At 38.4% G+C, this 18524-nt stretch overlaps 1 protein-coding gene across 1 annotated transcript in view; it reads left to right on the forward strand.

The window, feature by feature from the left end:
- USP34 (ubiquitin specific peptidase 34) overlaps positions 1 to 18524 on the forward strand; it is a gene marked incomplete at its 5' end in the record, with an annotated part of 113733 nt that overhangs the window by 35823 nt on the left and 59386 nt on the right. Inside the window, 17 exons of the mRNA XM_010018858.1 lie at positions 302 to 431; positions 1023 to 1055; positions 1463 to 1593; positions 1844 to 2460; positions 2920 to 3134; positions 4814 to 4929; positions 5013 to 5140; positions 6259 to 6348; positions 7131 to 7226; positions 8342 to 8424; positions 9747 to 9901; positions 10640 to 10753; positions 11651 to 11750; positions 11891 to 12050; positions 12477 to 12603; positions 12700 to 12847; positions 17476 to 17576. Coding sequence (XP_010017160.1) covers positions 302 to 431; positions 1023 to 1055; positions 1463 to 1593; positions 1844 to 2460; positions 2920 to 3134; positions 4814 to 4929; positions 5013 to 5140; positions 6259 to 6348; positions 7131 to 7226; positions 8342 to 8424; positions 9747 to 9901; positions 10640 to 10753; positions 11651 to 11750; positions 11891 to 12050; positions 12477 to 12603; positions 12700 to 12847; positions 17476 to 17576 — 2544 coding nt within the window. The remainder of the gene's footprint in view (positions 1 to 301; positions 432 to 1022; positions 1056 to 1462; positions 1594 to 1843; positions 2461 to 2919; positions 3135 to 4813; positions 4930 to 5012; positions 5141 to 6258; positions 6349 to 7130; positions 7227 to 8341; positions 8425 to 9746; positions 9902 to 10639; positions 10754 to 11650; positions 11751 to 11890; positions 12051 to 12476; positions 12604 to 12699; positions 12848 to 17475; positions 17577 to 18524) is intronic.

The following is an 18524-nucleotide window of genomic DNA, read 5'->3' on the forward strand; positions in this document are numbered from 1 at the left end:
GTAAAGTCATGTTTCTTCAAGTAGGCCTTTTCTGGCTTCTGAATTAGAATCTTTCTGAGAGATTTTTTCTGGCTTCTGAATTAGAATCTTTCTGAGAGATTTTTGAAGCAGTGCATAAGCACTGTAGAAGATTTTAACTATGTCTGAAGTTAGAAAGTGTTTCACACGTTGTTTTGTGCATTCATTTATTCTGATGAGTTTCTGTTGGTGAACTGTAGTATTGCCATAAAGAGAGATTAGTGGATTTTTGATACAGAACCTACTGCTTCTTAATGGCACTGTTACCTGTTTCTGTTTATAGACCTTGTATTTGGCCTCAATGCTTATAAAAGCACTGTGGAATAATGCACTAGCAGCTAAGGCTCAGCTGTCAAAACAAAGCTCTTTTGCATCTTTACTGAGTACCAATCTGCCTATGGGAAACAAAAAAGGTATGTGGTTTTCCAGTAGATCCAGTAGTTAAATTTTCAGTTTTCCTAGTCTTCTTGTTGCCTTTGGACCAAAAGGATGTTTAGAACTTTTTACTTGAAGTATTTTTTAAGAGTGTTGTGCTGACATTTTTCAAGCAGAAGTTGAGGATAAAGACAAAAGCATTAAAGCTTTGTGAGCCCGTTCGGAAAGCTTTCTATTTCCAATCGATTCTGTTTGTATATCTAAAGTAGCATGTATTTTTGTATTACTTTTTTTCCTTTTTTAATTCAGAGGATGGTCCATAACTCATCAGTTAACTTTTCTTGTTCTGCTGAACATCTGTAACTTACATAGCTCCATAAAATCTTACAAAGGCTTATCTAATTTTTACCTAGTTTTTGATATTCCATGCTATTTCTGGGTTTTTTTGGCTTCTATTTTTCCTTGACTGTGTATTTCCCCACAGTCATTTCTAAAGATGCTGCCAAGCCATTTTACTGTAGTTTCCCTTTCTTTTCCTACTGCTGATTTTTATGAATCATGGACAACTATATGCTGACAAAGAGATTTTTAGTCACTTATTTTTCCATCCTGCTTTTTTCCTTCAGAAGAAGAGGAGCTCAGAAGAGCAGCCCCTTCACCTTGTAAGTATAGTTCTAGAAGTACACCACAATCTGATACGTTTGATGCTGCAGTGGTTTTCTACAGCTATGGAATCTGAATAAAGGAGGAAATAGTAGAAGTTTGATGCTGTGCTTTTATGGGAAGTCAAATGAATCTTATATTTCATATAGAATCTAGGAAATTCATGTAGCTGTGCTGTGTGCTGGCAAGAAGAGACATCAGAATACAAATCTTGTAGTAAAATGCTCAGTGTTCTAAAAAGGGTTTTTAGTGTTTAGGTACACAGACTGTTTGGGTTATCTCCCTTGTTTAGCTGCTTGCAGGAAGAATGCTGTTGAGTTCAACATTTGAGGCAGATTTATGTAATGCTGCTACATTCTGATTGATATATATCACAAAGTAACTGGGAAGTGTGGTTTTGAACTAGGGTCACCAGCAGCCAGCCCTCAAAGTAGTGACAACAGTGACACCCATCAGAGTGGAGGCAGTGATATTGAAATGGAGGAACAGCTTATTAACAGAACAAAACATGTACAGCAACGTCTTTCAGATACAGAGGTAAGAGCTTAAATCTTAGTCTGTGAATTTTGTTACTGAGTTACTTATCAAGCTATGGAAATAAATTATTACATTAGAATCTTGCTCAGAGCATTTTGTCATTGCAACCAAATTGAGAAAGAATGAATGCAAACTTGCAGGTTTGACATATTTCCTTATAATGAAGAATGGTGTTTGGATGATGATGGTGTTGATTATGTATTTTCAGTGTTGTTTTATTTTGTCATCAATCTTATGATGATAATTTCAGGAATCCATGCAAGGAAGCTCTGATGAGACAGCCAACAGTGGTGAGGACGGCAGCAGTGGTCCTGGCAGTAGCAGTGGCCACAGTGATGGATCCAGTAACGAGGCCAACTCCAGTCACGCAAGCCAGTCTGCTGGAAGCCCTGGCAGTGAGGTGCAGTCTGAAGACATTGCAGATATTGAAGCTCTCAAAGAGGAGGAGGATGAAGAGGAAGAAGATAGGAGTCATAATCCCCAGAAAAGCAGTAGGAGCACAGATCTACGAAGCAGGAAACTGGAATCACAAACAGGCATTTGCCTGGGAGATTCACAAGGGACATCGGAGAGGAGTGGTGCAAATAATGGGGCAGGAAAGGACCACGTTTTTAACACTGACTCTGTGACACCAGTGGATAATCGAATTAGAATGTTAGATGCTTGTTCTCATGCTGAGGATGCAGAGCATGACATGACAGGGGAAATGAGCGCTGCTCACATTTCACAAGGGTCTCAGGATTCTTGTATAACTCACACAGGCGACTTCCTTGGGGAAACTATTGGAAATGAATTATTTAACTGTCGGCAGTTCATTGGGCCACAGCATCACCACCACCACCATCACCACCACCATCACCATGACGGGTAGGTATTCCTTCTGGTTCCTCTATAGCAGAAATAAAAGTGGTAGCAAAACACTCCATTTGGGCAGACATTCGTATGGACATTTTGCTGTAGTTCAGGATGATTTTGTCTGACAGCTGATCGTTGTGGCAGATAATTACACAGTGATCTGTTCTGTTAACACCTGATTAAAGTCTTTTATAAAGGTTTTGTACTGAACAAATAAGACAACATTTAAGAAGGTGTTAAAATTGTTTTGGAAAATGCTGTATTTACTTAACATTAAAGAAGTCAACACAGTCATTATGATAGTGAGACCTTCAATTCATCTGTAATTATTTTCCAAATTCACATGCTGGTCTGTTGTTCAGACAGACGATTCATCCTGACTTTAGCTTTAGGGAGATGTCTTCTCACTTGGAGTCTGCTAAAAACAACTTTCTCTTTGATATTGTCCATTGTAATATTCTTCTTTTCCAGGCACATGGTTGATGATATGCTAAGTGCAGATGATGTCAGTTGCAGTAGTTCCCAGGTCAGTGCAAAATCAGAGAAAAATATGGCTGATTTTGATGGGGAAGAGTCTGGCTGTGAAGAAGAGCTCGTACAGATCAATTCACATGCTGAGCTGACATCTCATCTTCAGCAGCACCTTCCCAACCTTGCCTCTATCTATCATGAACATCTTAGTCAAGGTAAGAAAAGAAAAGAGAAAAACATTGTGCTTCTAACTCAGTTCTATGTAATTTTGAATTAGCTTCCAGTAATTAAAATAATCTGATTATTTTAACCGTACATACGCATTTGCCCAAAGAAACCGTGGTGACTGCTGGGATTTTGCTGTTTCTCCAAGAGGTTACTTTTTGTATGACATTAGGTGTAGCTGTGTTTGCCTTTTTAATTCCCCTCCCCACTCCCAAATTTCTATTGGGACTTTTAGTGCAAGTTGAAACGAGTTAAGGCACTGAAGAGCAAATGTTATTTTCTGAGAAGGTATTGAAGCAAAAAGAAAGGTGGTGCTGAAATGCAAAGGGCTTTTTTCCTCTCTGAACCCTTATGTGATTTTTCTTCTGGTGGGTGGATCTTACTGTGATTCTGTACATTTGTCATCTTAAATGAATTAACCATAATGGGCTGTAAAGAGGGTAAGTTTGGAATAATGAGTTAAAATATAACTTGATATCTTCAGGAGCTTGCTGTAAAGGGCATTTTATGCTATTTCATCTTACGCTGCCGAATCTTCGAGCTGACTTCAGGGTGCAATTTTAGATGCTACTGAAACACTCCTCAAGAATTATATCATCTTTCCATATGCTATTGTGGCAGCTTTATTTTCTCTTTTATCCTCCTTTTAAATATAATGGAGAGTATGGTTGCTGAAGGTTTGACATTTTGATTCACTGGTCTGGCAGAACCAAGTTTGCGATCTTCCAGCAGACAGTAAAACCAGTATTATTTATATCTTTCCCTGAAACACGGTTGAGTATGAAGTTTCTTTTTCTTCAGGCTTAACGTTCCTTCTTATGTGGAACTGAATTATAATTCCAGCCCGACACTGAAAATTTGGAAGGCTTTTTCTTCTCCACTCCAGAGTTGAATAAACTCCTAAAACTGCAGTTAAAACATGCTGTAAATCAGCATCTTCTTTCAATGTTTGCCACGTTTTACTGAAGATCCAAATTGCATGAGACCTTCAGTGCAGATTATTTTTGACACCCCTAGTCTTGCACGTGCAAATAACAGAGTGTTCTGCATGTGGTCTACATTTTCTACTTGACTTTGCTGTTACATGAAAATAGTATCAAATAGTAGATAAATGAGTGGTGCCAGCTGTGGCCACATAGAAGAAGGAAGACGTCTATCAGTGTTTATGAAAACATGATGAGTTTCTATATAAAAAAATGGTGTTTGTTTTTCCTGGTTTTTAGCTAGTGATAGCAGATCATGGAGGGAATTTATTGCAATGTGCTGCTTTCTTGCTTTCCAGCCATGGTAGTTATAAAGATAGCTCTTTTTGGACCACAGAGCTACAGAAAAGACTTAAGAAACACTTTAGTTACACTATGAATTGAATCTAATCAAATAAAAAAGCAGTTGCACCTACACCTGCAATTCCTAAATCCTGGTTTTATTGCACCTTGCCATTAGCCAAAACCAGTGCCAATATTGGCTTAGCTGCCCTCTTGCCTTCCTGCATGGTCATAAGGTTTTTGTCTTCTTTTAAGAACCCATGTGTGAAAAAAGGCTGCGATTACAATGTTGTTGTGTGCACTTTAAAATAGCAAAGTTTACAGGTAAAGCATCTTAGGGAATAATGTTCAGACTAGGTGGTTCCTTCTATTTTTTCAGTAATGGTCTTTATTTTTTGTTCCAGGACCAGCAGTTCATAAACATCAATATAACAGCAATGCAGTGACGGACATTAATTTGGATAATGTTTGTAAGAAAGGGAATACCCTTTTGTGGGACCTGGTCCAGGATGAAGATGCAGTAAGTTGAATCCCAGAAAACAATATTTTTTAAAAGAAAATGAATATATAGTCTTCAGTAACCTTTCTTTCTACTTGCTGTAGATTCATCTCTCTGAAGGGTTAATAAATGAAGCAGAGAAGCTGCTCTGTTCTCTAGTGTGCTGGTTCACTGACAGACAGATTCGAATGAGATTTATTGAAGGCTGCTTAGAAAATTTAGCAAACAACAGGTAATTCAAATCATAAATTATCTGGTTTTACAGGCATCTATTTTGTGACATCCGGGAAACCCAAGTTGACTATAATGGTTATTTCATTTTACAAGAAGACAAGTTAAACCAGACACAAGCAAAAGTATAAAAATAGTTTTCAAGGTGTCATGGGTGTATCAGAGCTGCCATTTTTCTGTTCTATCAGTGTTCTGAATTCCTCATCTTGTTCCATTTGTCTGTTCTCCCTTCTGCCAGAGGTTACTTCCTACCCTTTGGTAAAATCTGGACCACGTCTTAGCCAGATGAGTGCAAGGTCAAGTGCCTTAGCATCAGCATGTGGAGCTGAATATTTAGATTTTACATGCAAGTGGCTGAGGAACATTCAAGTTCTTTTCCACCAAGTTTGTTGTGGGGTCTGTTCTGAAGAAGCACCTGAAGGTAGAAGTAATACCTTGACCTCAGATAACTTGTTTAAATACCCACCAAAGCTGTGAGATGTACAGTTAGAAGACTGGCAGAGGTGGAATGAATTTTGTTGATACAGCTTATCAACTGCTGGACATCACCTGCAGTGTTATGTTGGTACCTTCTGGCTAAGAACTGTATTTGTGAGGTGATTTAGGAGTATCCTGAGAGATTAATACAAGAAATATGAAGATACTTATCACTGATACAAATATTCTGTTACATGCAGTTTAAGCACTTCTTGAGTTTTCATAGATAATTGTCTTGCAATACACACCTATTGGTGTCTATAATGAATTTGAGGCAGGTTTATTTCCGCTGTCATCCATTTGTAGAAAAATACTGCTGGAATTTCAGAAGAGAAGTTTTATGAAACTCAAAAATAAGATTTTATCTTTTGCAATGTAAATAATTTTTAATAAGAAAAAGGTATACTGTTTTGGTTTATACTTGTCCCACAGCTGGTGTCCCAGGTATTACATGTAAAGAATTTGAAGTACTTGTAGTTCAGGTTCAGAAAACTAGTTGGCTGATGCGACGGTGAATTTCACATGGGTATAGACAGTGCTTTCAGTTGCTCACTGAGCCTGAGCTGCTCAAAGTAATTTTAGAACTGACTATTTTGATTTTGTAGCAATCATACATTGTCATCATTTCTCTTTCTCCTTCAGATCAGTAGTAGTTTCCCTTCGTCTTCTTCCAAAGCTGTTTGGTACGTTTCAACAATTCGGGAGCAGTTATGATACACATTGGATAACAATGTAAGTAGCCTCCTTTCCCCAAGAGCCTGAACCACCAGAAGTGATGACATTTAGAGGACTGCTGCAAGGCTTGTTCCTTTAGTGTGGTCCAAATTAATAATGACCTAAGGTTATCATCTCTCTGTTGTCTAGCTTAGATGTATAGGCTAATCACTCAGGCCTAGATTTCTTCATAATACACGCTACACCCCCCCCAGTCCCAAAGGACTTGCAGGCAGTAGTAGACATCCACTAATAGTATGTTGTAAAAGCTTGTAATAACTTGATATTACACCATTCTGTTCTGATTGTATATCAAATGCTTCTCAGTAATAAAAAATATGATTTATAAGAAAACCTTTGAAATGTGAAGGTATCTAGAACAAACTATATAACTGGCTGCGCTCACTACAGAGAATGGACTACTGGAACATCTGGGAAAGATTACAGTGAGAATCAGCAATTCAACTTGGCCTTTTGGACATGACACTTAAATATATGCCCAGTTCTGAGTTTTGGCTTAGACTTTTTCTGAATTAGGGCCTTTAGGAACAGTTTTCATGGTCTCAAAAGGGAATGTTCTGTCAGTCCTGAAAATAACAACATTGTGGAGCATTATGGATGACAAGGAAGAAGAGAGCACTGTTCTGGAAAATACTCCTGAACTCATGGTAGATGGAAAATTGAATGTTTACTTTGGGTTTATGTGTCTGCAATTTTCCTATAATAGCTGTCTAATTTCTGCAGCTTTTCTGATCTTTTTAAACAAACCGTAAATCTTTCTGCCCTTTCAATTGACACAGGTGGGCAGAAAAGGAACTTAACATGATGAAACTTTTCTTTGATAATTTGGTACACTACATTCAGGCAGTCAGGGAAGGACGACATAAACATGCACTGTAAGTACACAGCTGAGTGTTTGATCTTTTCTGTTTGTTAAATGTTTCTTTTTTGCTTTTCTTCTGGTGCTTCTGATGTGTTCTTAGATGTAAATACTTTCTATAGGGACATTATATGCTTAGGGAGGCAAAGGTCTGTAAAAACAATAACATCTTAAGCAGCTTCCTTTTCCTTTCCAATCTGTATGATTAAAATTAGGTGTATACAGGTGATGGATTCAAAAAGGGAAGTTCAGGTTAGATATAAGGAAGAAGTTCTTCCTTGTGAGGGTGCTGAGGTGCTGGCACAGGGTGCCCAAGGAAGTTGTGAATGCTCCAACCCTGGCAGTACTCAAGGCCAGGCTGGACAGAGCCTTGGGCAACATAGTCTAGTGGGAGATGTCCCTGCCCATGGCAGGGGGGTTGGAACTAGATGATCTTAAGGTCCTTTCCAACCCAAACTATTCTAGGATTCTATATACAGAAGCAATACAATTCCTAACTTCCCAATTCAAGAGGAAGAGACTATTCATGTTTTGACAGGTGTCAAAGTCAATATGTAAATATGGTCATCCATAATTAAAAAATGTTGCTGTTTTATGGGTCATTTTTTTACTTCATCATACTCCTTTATATTGGACACTGAATAGTGAGAAATGGCTTCAAAAGCTGTTTGAAAGTGGGGAGAATTGCTGTAAATTCAGGCAAAATGATACATTGTTCTTCCCCTTTGACCATTAAGCTTCTACTTTTGTAAATAGAAATGAAGTTAATGTTTTTGTAAGTTCTGAAAATAATGAAGAACATGTATGAGCAAGTTAGGGAAGAAATTAAGATCAGATCCTGCAAGACGCTAACGACAAAACGATGCACTTGATGCCAGAAATCTCCACTGCCACCCCCCAAAAATAACAACAACAAAAGTACCTTGCCTAGTAGTGACTAGTGTGTCATTCCACATGTTTCTTGTGGTTCTGTAATGGGTACAACTGAGTGTAGACTGTATTCTGAAATAGAAGTTCAGAAGGAAACCTTTAAGAAAAACTACTTTTAAGAGGCATGTGTGTGAGTGGGGAAACAGTTCTGACAATAGACAATGAAATAAACTTCTGTTTATATATAAATTTATATTTCAGATACAGCCACAGTGCAGAGGTTCAGGTTCGTCTTCAGTTCCTGACATGTGTGTTTTCAACTCTAGGATCACCGGATCATTTCAGTAAGTATCTGAGGTGACCTTATCAGGGAAGCACCTCGTAGTAAGGCTCATGTAGTTACAATAATCAGTGTTAGCTTAAATAAATGTATTCTAAAATACAATTTTAAATAATCTCTGATACTGTTTCCAAAGAAGATTTTCTGATGAAAGCACAGAACCAACTTTAGAGTTTTCATTCTGTTGCAGCTCTGTGGGAATGAATTTTTATGTTCTCTGTGCTTCAGTTTTTCTAAATATTAAGATTGTAGTAATTACTGAAATGAAGATAACAGATTCTGTATTTGTGTGGTTTGGTTCATGGCCATTATGTTCCCAGAGATCTTTACTGGGTGCAGTGTAAGTAAATTGTGATACCAAAAAGGAATGATTCTTGGTATTTTGATACTGTCAGAAATTGGTTTCCACTTTGGCGAAAGTAGTGTTCTTTATCATGGTTGATCTGCACAGATGCTGAAATCTTTCTGCTCTAAAAGTTAAAAATAGAAATCTTTCGTGGCTTATGGAATTCGGAGTTGAACATAATTTTCTGTGGTTTTAGTAAGCCGTGGTGACTTTCCCTTCCATAAATTCTTTTGGACACTCTCCTCTTAGTCCCTTCTAAACTAGTAACCTTCAGTGTTGTGTCAGCATCAGCTCTGTACAGACTTTGCGTGGATTGTATGTTGAAGTCAGTTTTTAGAATGATTGAAGGGAGGAGTCATTTGCGTAGTCTCATTATAGGTAGTCGAAGTTGGCATACAACACATGGCTTGTCCCTCAGGTCATTGGAGCAGAGTACAGGAAGGATTGAGACGATCTGTGGCCAAGAGACAGAAAACTTGTACCACCATACTTCCTATTGTTGATAGGACAGATAGCCACCATTCTTCCTAAGGGAATTTTTTGAGATTAGAAATGATCATATATTAGCTAAGAAAATAAAACTGCTGTTCTCTTGAAAACAGAAGCAATGAAATCTTTACAGAGATACTATTTTCAGCCACAGTCTCGATAACGCATCTCAAAGCTGGACATTAGGTTGTGCTCGATATTTACTTACAAGCTCAGAAACAACCTGCTGTTTGGTATCAGATCCCAGGTCAGCCCATGCTGCTCATTGGTTTGGTCATAACTGGCAGCACTGATGACCAAAACCTGGAGCTGATTGCCAGGGGAAAGTGTCTGATTCCCAATGGTGGTGCATTTTTCTTCTGTTGTTTCTGAGAACTACTTGTCCTGACAAAAACTCTACTGATTTTCCATATATCTTCTTAGTGTTTGTGGAATACTACTATATATTTGATGCTACAAAAGAGTAGTTAAAAATTCTTCCCTGATTTTAGGGTTGAGTTTAGAACAAGTGGACATACTGTGGCACTGCTTAGTAGAAGATTCTGAATGTTACGATGATGCACTACACTGGTTCTTAAATCAAGTACGAAGTAAAGATCAGCACGCTATGGGTATGGAGACTTACAAGCATCTTTTTTTGGAAAAGGTATGTAGGAGAATTAATTGCAAGCTTATAGTTATGGTAAAAGTGTTTCCATATCATCAGCAATATTTAACATATTTAAAACTGTAAAATATGTCTTCAGTAGTGTGGGAGGGCCCCACTTGTCATGTGTCTTTCTCTGCTTGGAGGGAAGAGGGAAGTGGGTTGGCATGAATCTTTCCACACTAGTACTTACTTGAGTGTGTTGTATCTGAAGCTATGTAGCACTTCATCACAATTGAAAAAAAAAGGCCACCCAAAACTATACTTTATTTATGATACATATGATAAAGCTTACCTGCCTAAAAGAATGACTGTCCTTCTTCTTGGGATGGGCATAGAAACCTCATCAGTACAGCCTCTGAAAACATGAACATGCAGCAAGAGCTTTAAGTCTCATCCATTTTAACAGATGGCAAAATTGATAGATTGAGCAGTAATTAATGTGGTCTAGTTCTATTTCAAGGTTAAACAGTTTTTTGTCTATTTTTGTAAGCATATGAGTGTTTCGAACAGGAATGTCAAGTATGTTAACGATTTGTCCTCCTGTTGATAAGTTAAGGAGCTAATGTTACAACATTAATTTTTGTTCCTTCTGCAATTTTAATTGCTCTGTTACATTTAAATATGATTGGTAGTAACAGTGGCACTTTTCTGTGCTAATGAAATAAATACCCTGTAATAGCTACCTGTGCTATCACTGAATTTTTTTCCGTAGTAAAGTGCTTTCATTTTGTTTAGATGCCACAACTAAAACCTGAAACTATTAGTATGACTGGCCTGAACCTCTTCCAGCATTTGTGTAATTTGGCTCGGTTAGCAACTAGTGCATACGATGGTGGCTCCAACTCAGAGGTAAGCCTTGATCCTGAGCTCATGTTTTACTTCTTTCTGAGGGAAGGGGGAAACTTAAATTACTTATCTGCAAGGGTGTAGCTCCTGAGAACTTACTGGCTTGAATATTGCTTACTGGTTTGAGGTGGTAATGCCACAGCTGGTGGTGGTGAGGTCTGTACAGATTACTGCCCTGGGAGCTCAGGACTCAGAAGTTCCAAAATGGGACAATGAAATGGAAATGAAAGAGGGCAATGATTCTGACCTTCCCTCATGACTTGGAGTGTGTGTGGCTTTTGTCTCTAGAGGTAGCATTAGGAAAGCGCAAAGACAGTGATATCTGTTGCCTGCATGTCTTTGTGCAGTTGATCATATTCTTAGTGTGACTGAACTGTATTCACTGTTGTGTTTAAGGAATGGGTTGTAACACTTACTTTTCTAAATAAGAAGATTCAGATGACATTCAAGTTGGAATATTTAATTCTGACTACAAATCTGTTGTAAAATGTGTCTCAGTTTACATACGATGTGTTTTTAGAAGTTCTTCTGTAGTGTTTTATACAGAGAAGCCATTTCAGAAATAAAATTATGTATAGGTTATCTTTCTGTGAACAGATTTCACTATTACCACCATTACAAGTGTGGATTTAAGGCTTTGTTTAAAAGTATTTCTATTTCTCAGAAATGAAGATTCACTCTTGAATTTTAACCAGTTCTCCTCATGCTTCAAAGTATGAAAATGTGTGAGACTTAGAATCTTATAGTAATTGTGTGCAGTGGTGAAAGCCCAAGCAGAGGAAGGACTGAGATATTTTTAGTGATTGCATCAAGAAGCAAAGAAATCTCTGAGGTCAGAAAAGCATCATTCCCAGTAAAATAATGTTTGTTTCTGTGTTCGTTTTCCTTTCGTCAAAACAGTTGTGTGGCATGGACCAGTTCTGGGGTATTGCTTTAAGAGCACAGTCTGGTGATGTCAGTCGAGCAGCCATCCAGTATATCAACTCTTACTACATCAATGGTATGAGTTTTCAGTTTTAGTTTTGCTTTCTGTTTAACATGTTGTAAAGGCTATATAGTGTTAGCCTCTTTTTGTTCTTAGTATTTAAATGCGTAGTCCCAGAGTTGTGCATATGTAATTTGCTTTAACTGCTGTTACAGGTAAAACTGGTCTGGAAAAAGAACAGGAATTTATTAGCAAGTGTATGGAGAGTCTGATGATAGCCTCTAGTAACCTTGAGCAAGACTCTCATTCGAGTCTGACCATTATTGAAAGAGGACTTTTAATGCTGAAGACACACCTGGAAGCTTTTAGGAGAAGGTAAATGGCTCTGCTGATAACATTTGGATGCAGACTTCAGTTCCATTCCTCTTATCATAATGGTGAATGAGTATTGAGTTATTTATTTAAGTAATAGTTTCTTTCTTTTTCTTTGTGTAAAGACAGTAGTGCATAATTCTAGAAGGTAATATATCAGGTTTAAAGAGTTACCACAGTTGGCCCTTGTCCTTGTATAAATATGGATGGATGTAGCTCATGTTTCCCCATCCCTTACCAAAGAAACGTCTTCAAAGTCATTTTAGTTTTATTTGAAAAATAGTGAGAATATCTACAACTTCCTCTTATTTTGCAAAAAAACCCCAGTGAATAAAGGTGCAAGTTTTGTCTTTGTCTCATTTATCAAACATTTGTGTGAAATAGGCTTTGACAAAAATACTTTTTCAATGTTTTTACCTGCTTCTTAAGGTTTGCGTATCACCTGAGACAGTGGCAGATTGAAGGCACTGGGATCAGCAGTCACTTGAAAGCCCTGAGTGACAAACAGTCACTCCCACTGAGAATTGTATGTCAGCCAGCTGGGCTTCCTGACAAGGTAAGTTAAAAACCCTTTTCCAGGCACATCCTACGTGGTTAAATTTCAGGAAGTCCGTTGTGTGCTCTGAAAAATAAGATACCTGTTTTATTTCAGATGACTATAGAAATGTATCCGAGTGATCAGGTGGCTGATCTACGGGCAGAAGTCACCCATTGGTATGAAAATTTGCAGAAGGAGCAGATAAATCAACAAGCACAGCTTCAGGAGTTTGGCCAAAGCAGCCGCAAAGGCGAATTCCCTGGTAAGCTATAGGACTCAGACCTGTAATTTTTTGCCCTTACAAGGGTTCATCCATTTACAACTTGGAAGATTATGCTCTTTTTCTTCCCCAAATATCCTACATAAGAAGCATTATGGTTTGTTTTCTTCTAGCTGTAGTTATAGTTAGCATCACCCTGACTTTTAATTAATAGTTTCTTAAGTGCTATCATTTACTTGAACTAACAAGGAAAATGTAGATCTGCCAAAAGTCTTAGATCTATTGGATCTTAGATCTATCCAATAGACTTTCCCCCATATTATTTTTCTTCTCGTTGTTGTTTTAATTAATTGTATTGGTTCCTGTAATTTGGAGATTCTGTTACACAGAAACCTACTCTGTGTTTCCTGAATTTCAAACATTTCTGGCTGTCATTGATTCAGAGTTTGGAGTTATAATTCAGATTCATTGTACCCCACATACACGTATTCCAGTCAGGTGTAAGGTTTTCCTTACTCCCACAATTGCTTTTTAATTTATGATCACCCTGTAGCAAGAACGATCATTCATCCTGGTTTGATGCTCTTAATTTGGAATGTCACCTTGCTCCTGAGATGGTCATTGCTTACTTAAAGTGTGATGAATATGCATCCTGTTGTTGTTTCCTTTCTTTATGTGTTTTTGAGTGGAGTCTTTATGAGAAGGCCGTTTTTTAAATCCTACTAACAGTATATATTGTAGTGTTCTTATCAGTTCCTGCTGGTCAGAACATTACTGGTTTCTGAATTACCTTCTCCTCAAGGTTTTCTTGTTCTTTCTTTCCCATTATGAGCAAGAGTTAGCACGTAATGTGTGTTATCTGAACAAGTTCTGTCATAGGGTTGGAAAGGACCTTAAGATCATCTAGTTCCAACCCCCCATGAGTATCTTTTTCCAGCACCACTGACCATTAGTGTATGGATAAACACCAATCTGACTTTCTTTTCAGAGTTTAACAACATGCAAAAAATGTTTTAATGAGGTACGCTGTCAGAAAACCAGACTGTATTTAGGCATCTTAATTCCTTCTTTGTGAAACCCTTTCCAAGCCACTCATCAGAAGCAGATGTTGTGAAGAAACTATCTTGTTTTGCACCAAGTATAGCCACATAGCGGGAATTTTTATGTTTGTGGTGGCTGGGATTTAAGAAACACGTGATTCAGACAGTTCAGAGTTGCAGTCCTACAGCACCTGCAGTTCATTCATGTTACATATGTACAAAGTCTTCTGTGTCTGTGCTGATACCCATAATTTTCTACGCTTTTTGTGGATGATGCTTTAATATTTTCTGTGTTTATTACACTAATTATTAGCACACCATTACTATGGGAAACTGGAGAACCATAACATTTGTATCCGTTGATTCATAAACTCAGTGTCCTTTGCTAGGTTTAAAACCTGTTCTAATGACTCTCATTGCTTTGTCTTGTAATTGATACCTGTGTTGGCTGATAAATGGATAAAATCCATTAAGAGGCTAAATCTCTCATTAACCAAACTCCTGAAGGAGTGTCTCTGCATTGTTCTCTACACGCCACCCTATGTTTGGAATATTCTACTCTACTTTTCAACTAATCTTGAAGGAGATAGGATTGAAACTGAGACTTGTGGTTAAATCTGCGGTTTTACTCATTTATATTCTATATTGGAGATTGTTTTGTATAGATTAAAAAAAAAGTGCCTTTTAATAACATTTTGTTGGTCACAAAGATCTCTCTGAATTATTGCTCAGTGTATTGACTGTTTACACTTAAAAACTTGGGTCATTCTGCATCACTGGAGACGTGTATTGTAAGGTACATAGTGCACACTTCTGTCTCGATGACCTTTACTGTGTCCATTTTAATATACCTGTATTAGTTAATGTACAACAAGAGAACAATTCCTGGTTAGGAACCTGAAAATTAAAGGCTTGTGGCATTAGAGTACCATTTTTTCTCATCTTGTCCTTGCAGAGCTAAATCTCATTGTCCTCAATTGATTTGTACTTGTTTTCTCAGGTGGGTTTTCAACGGAACAGAATTTTTGTATCAAGTTTTGACTCTTGGAATTCTAGGCTTGCACTTTCTTTTTTAAAACTTATTTGTTTCATGGGTTGTTAGCTGGACCTGGCACTTTCTTAGGCTGCTGGGCCTCCTTCAGCCCTTCTCTAGGCCTCCCTTTTCATCATTGTGTAGTTGACTGTTTCCTTTCCAGCTGCTTTGCACAAAGGGTTAATTTTCATTTTCCTGCTCTTGGGATTCCTGCACTGACAGCACGTGTGATGTGATACCAGTCACATCTAACACTCGTTGTCTTAGAAAGATATTTAGTTTGAGAATACAAAGACACTGAAAGTTAATGTTAAACAGATTGTTACAGAGGTGAGGTAACTATTAGTTTGGAAAATGAAGCTGCAGGTCATGAGATGGGCTACAAGAACCTTAAAGCATTTATTAGTTACAGATACATTTTTGAGGATTGTATCATCATGCTTTTGTCAAGGGGCTATCCAGGAACACTAGCCAGAACTTTGGGAGTGTATGTGTAAGCAGTAGACGCAGATTTAATAAGTCACACTTATTAAATGTTCCTTTTAATTCTTGCTCACTACAATGAACTTCTTTTTTTTTCCTTTTACCACATCATTCTTTTGAGGTTCCAGTACCTTTTGTAACATCTTTTGCTCATTTGAAATCTGCATTGCTCAGTGAAACATGAGATTGCATTCACTTCTCCCTCAGGTTGTTTGTTGCATTCTGTCTTCTGAAACCTGTTAGTAGTTTGCTGAGGTGCACAGGATGGTAGATTGCTATGTTATTTTTGTGGATGATGTGTTTGCCTGCCTTTGTCACTTGGAAATTACTTTGTCTGACGACACTGATAAATTTCAAAGCAGGCAATTGGGGAGGATGGGAACAGTGATAGATATGTGAAATCATTCCCAACTCCATATAAAACCTTCATGGTTTTATTGCTAACTGACATATGTCTTTGGAGGGCTGCTGTCTATCCGGTTTTTCCCAAGAACATCCTGAAAATATTGTTTGGGCACCATTTAAGGATCATAGAGTCATAGAATGGTTTGGGTTGGAAAGGACCTTAAGATCATCTAGTTCCAACCCCCTGCCATGGGCAGGGACACCTCACACTAGACCGTGTCACCCAAGGGTCTGTCCAGCCTGGCCTTGAACACTGCCAGGGATGGAGCATTCACCACTTCTTGGGGCAGCCTGTTCTAGTGCCTCAGCACCCTCACAGTAAAGAACTTCTTCCTTAGATCTAACCTGAACACCCATCACCCCTGTCCTATCACTACAGTCCCTGATGAATAGTCCCTCCCCAGCATCCTTGTAGCCCCCTTCAGACACTGGAAGCTGCTCTGAGGTCTCCAGCAGCTTCTCTTCTCCAGGCTGAACAGCCCAACTTTCTCAGCCTGTCTCCATACGGGAGCTGCTCCAGCCCCTGATCATCCTCGTGGCCTCCTCTGGACTTGCTCCAGCAGCTCCATGTCCTTTTTATGTTGAGGACACCAGAACTGGACACAATACTCCAAGTGAGGTCTCACAGAGCAGAGTAGAGGGGCAGGATCACCTCCTTTGACCTGCTGGTCACGCTGCTTTTGATGCAGCCCAGGATACGGTTGGCTCATGTATTTGCCTGGACTGCTCTAGTTTTGCAATGTCAGCACTTGTCTGTGTATCTCAGCTGGTTTGGGAAGACCTACAGTGTGTATGTCTTTATGATAGTGAAAGAATTAAGTATAGGTAGGCTTTTTTTTGGTTTTAACCCATGTCTTTGAATACTGTGTTCCTATAGCCAGGTAATAGACTGTTCAGGTTACAGAATTTGGAGTACTTCCCAGGATTTCTGCAAGAGGTTCAAAAAATAGGCTTTTCTGAAGAAGCCTCACTAAAATCCCAGTGTTGAAGTGTAATGGGATAGAATATATATGCTTTTCACTGGTGTGGAGGAGCAGGGCCTAGTGTTGGAAGAGTGTACTTGTGAGAACAATGGCTGAAAAGCACAGCAAATGTCAATCCATGACAAATATCTTTGTGTACCAGAGTTTGGTTAGAACTATATGAATACTCTGAGTTAAAAAGTCATTGTGCATTCTAACATTGGTTAATGCTCAGTTTTCTGCACCAAATGAAATTTAATTCTCAGTCTTTCAATTGTTCAGACTTCTTGTTCGGTGCTGAGAATTCTTTGTTCTCAGCTTCTCCTTTCTGAAGTGTATGGCATCTTTACTTCAGACGTACGTTTAAGTAAGAGTAATCATTGCTTCATTGCCTTTGCTACCTTTATCACAGGTGTGTGATACAAAGGGATTTTGTTGATGATCGCAATCATTTTCCATTACCCTTCCCTGGCATAGCATAAATTACTACAAAATATGGAAGACGTGTTTTAATCTGTATTGTGAACACTTCTCACTACAAGATTGGGTGGACTTTTATGGGAAGGGTTATTTCTGAATATATGCAAGTAAATCTAGTTTAATGTAATTTCTTAAGGAAATTGCATTAAGTTTTTGCCTTGTTTTAGTTGCTACTGAGGAGTATACTGTTAAGGATAAGTCTTAGTACTTCCAGTAGAAAATGAAACCATGATTCCAGGAATTCACTGAACTATGTTTTTGTCCTAGGTGGCCTCATGGGACCTGTGAGAATGATTTCATCTGGGCATGAACTGACAACTGATTATGATGAAAAAACACTTCATGAATTGGGCTTTAAGGATATGCAGGTATTACCAGCATATAGATAGCAGTGGCTGAAAAAAGAATGGTCAATATGCTGCTTTTGTCTCATGCAGCTGAGCATCAAGACAAAGCATCCTGTACTTACCTGAAACCAGTAGTTGCATGCCATCCAATACGTGCCTCCTGCAAGCTGAAACTGATGCTGTCAGGTCTTGCTGCTGTCAGTCTTTAATTAGCAGTTTTCAAAGCCTGATTCTGGTTATGTCAGCAGATGTGCAAACTCAAGGAAGAAAAGAAAAAATGCAGGATTTTCATTCATCAAGGAAAACAAGGGGCGACTGAAAACAGAGTCAAATGTGCATGTTTTGTCTGAATTGTTGAACACATACTGATCCCATAGAAGCAGTGACTAGCTCTCTGCTTTCACAGGAGCATTTTTTCAGTGCTCATCTGTAATTCTTACCTCAGTTCAGAGCTCCTGTTAGAGTGGTCTACTCATAAGTGTGCTGAAGTCAACAGTATGGAAAAGCCTAAGTGGATGTGTATAAGTGTGAATGACATCATGTCTGTTTTAGGGAGGTGGGACTGTAACAAAACCTACTGGCAGACCATCACACACATTCTTTTTATCTAAAGGAAAACTAAACTCATACTGTACACCTTCAGGGATCTGCTAAGTGCTTTTAGAAAGATTAGTGCTGGCTGTTAGCAGTTGTAGCAGTTGGTCTGTCTTGACTCTTGTGGTTCCACATCAGATGATCTGTTGAACTACGTCTTTTTTGTCAGTTCTTTTTGCTAAATGAATTGGGTTAATTCAAAAACAAAAAGAGTTTTCAAAGCATTTTTTTTTCCTTATTAACATACATGATTTTTGCACAATTGAACTATGGTGCAATCAGATGAATTCTTGTGTCTGCAGAACTTGGGAGGAAGCAGGACCTTCTGCTGTAGCAGCAGCAAAAAGTACCTGCAACCACAATGCAACCAGGAAT

Source organism: Nestor notabilis, unplaced genomic scaffold, assembly GCF_000696875.1.
Source record: "Nestor notabilis isolate BGI_N333 unplaced genomic scaffold, ASM69687v1 scaffold297, whole genome shotgun sequence".
NCBI classification, from domain to species: domain Eukaryota; kingdom Metazoa; phylum Chordata; class Aves; order Psittaciformes; family Psittacidae; genus Nestor; species Nestor notabilis.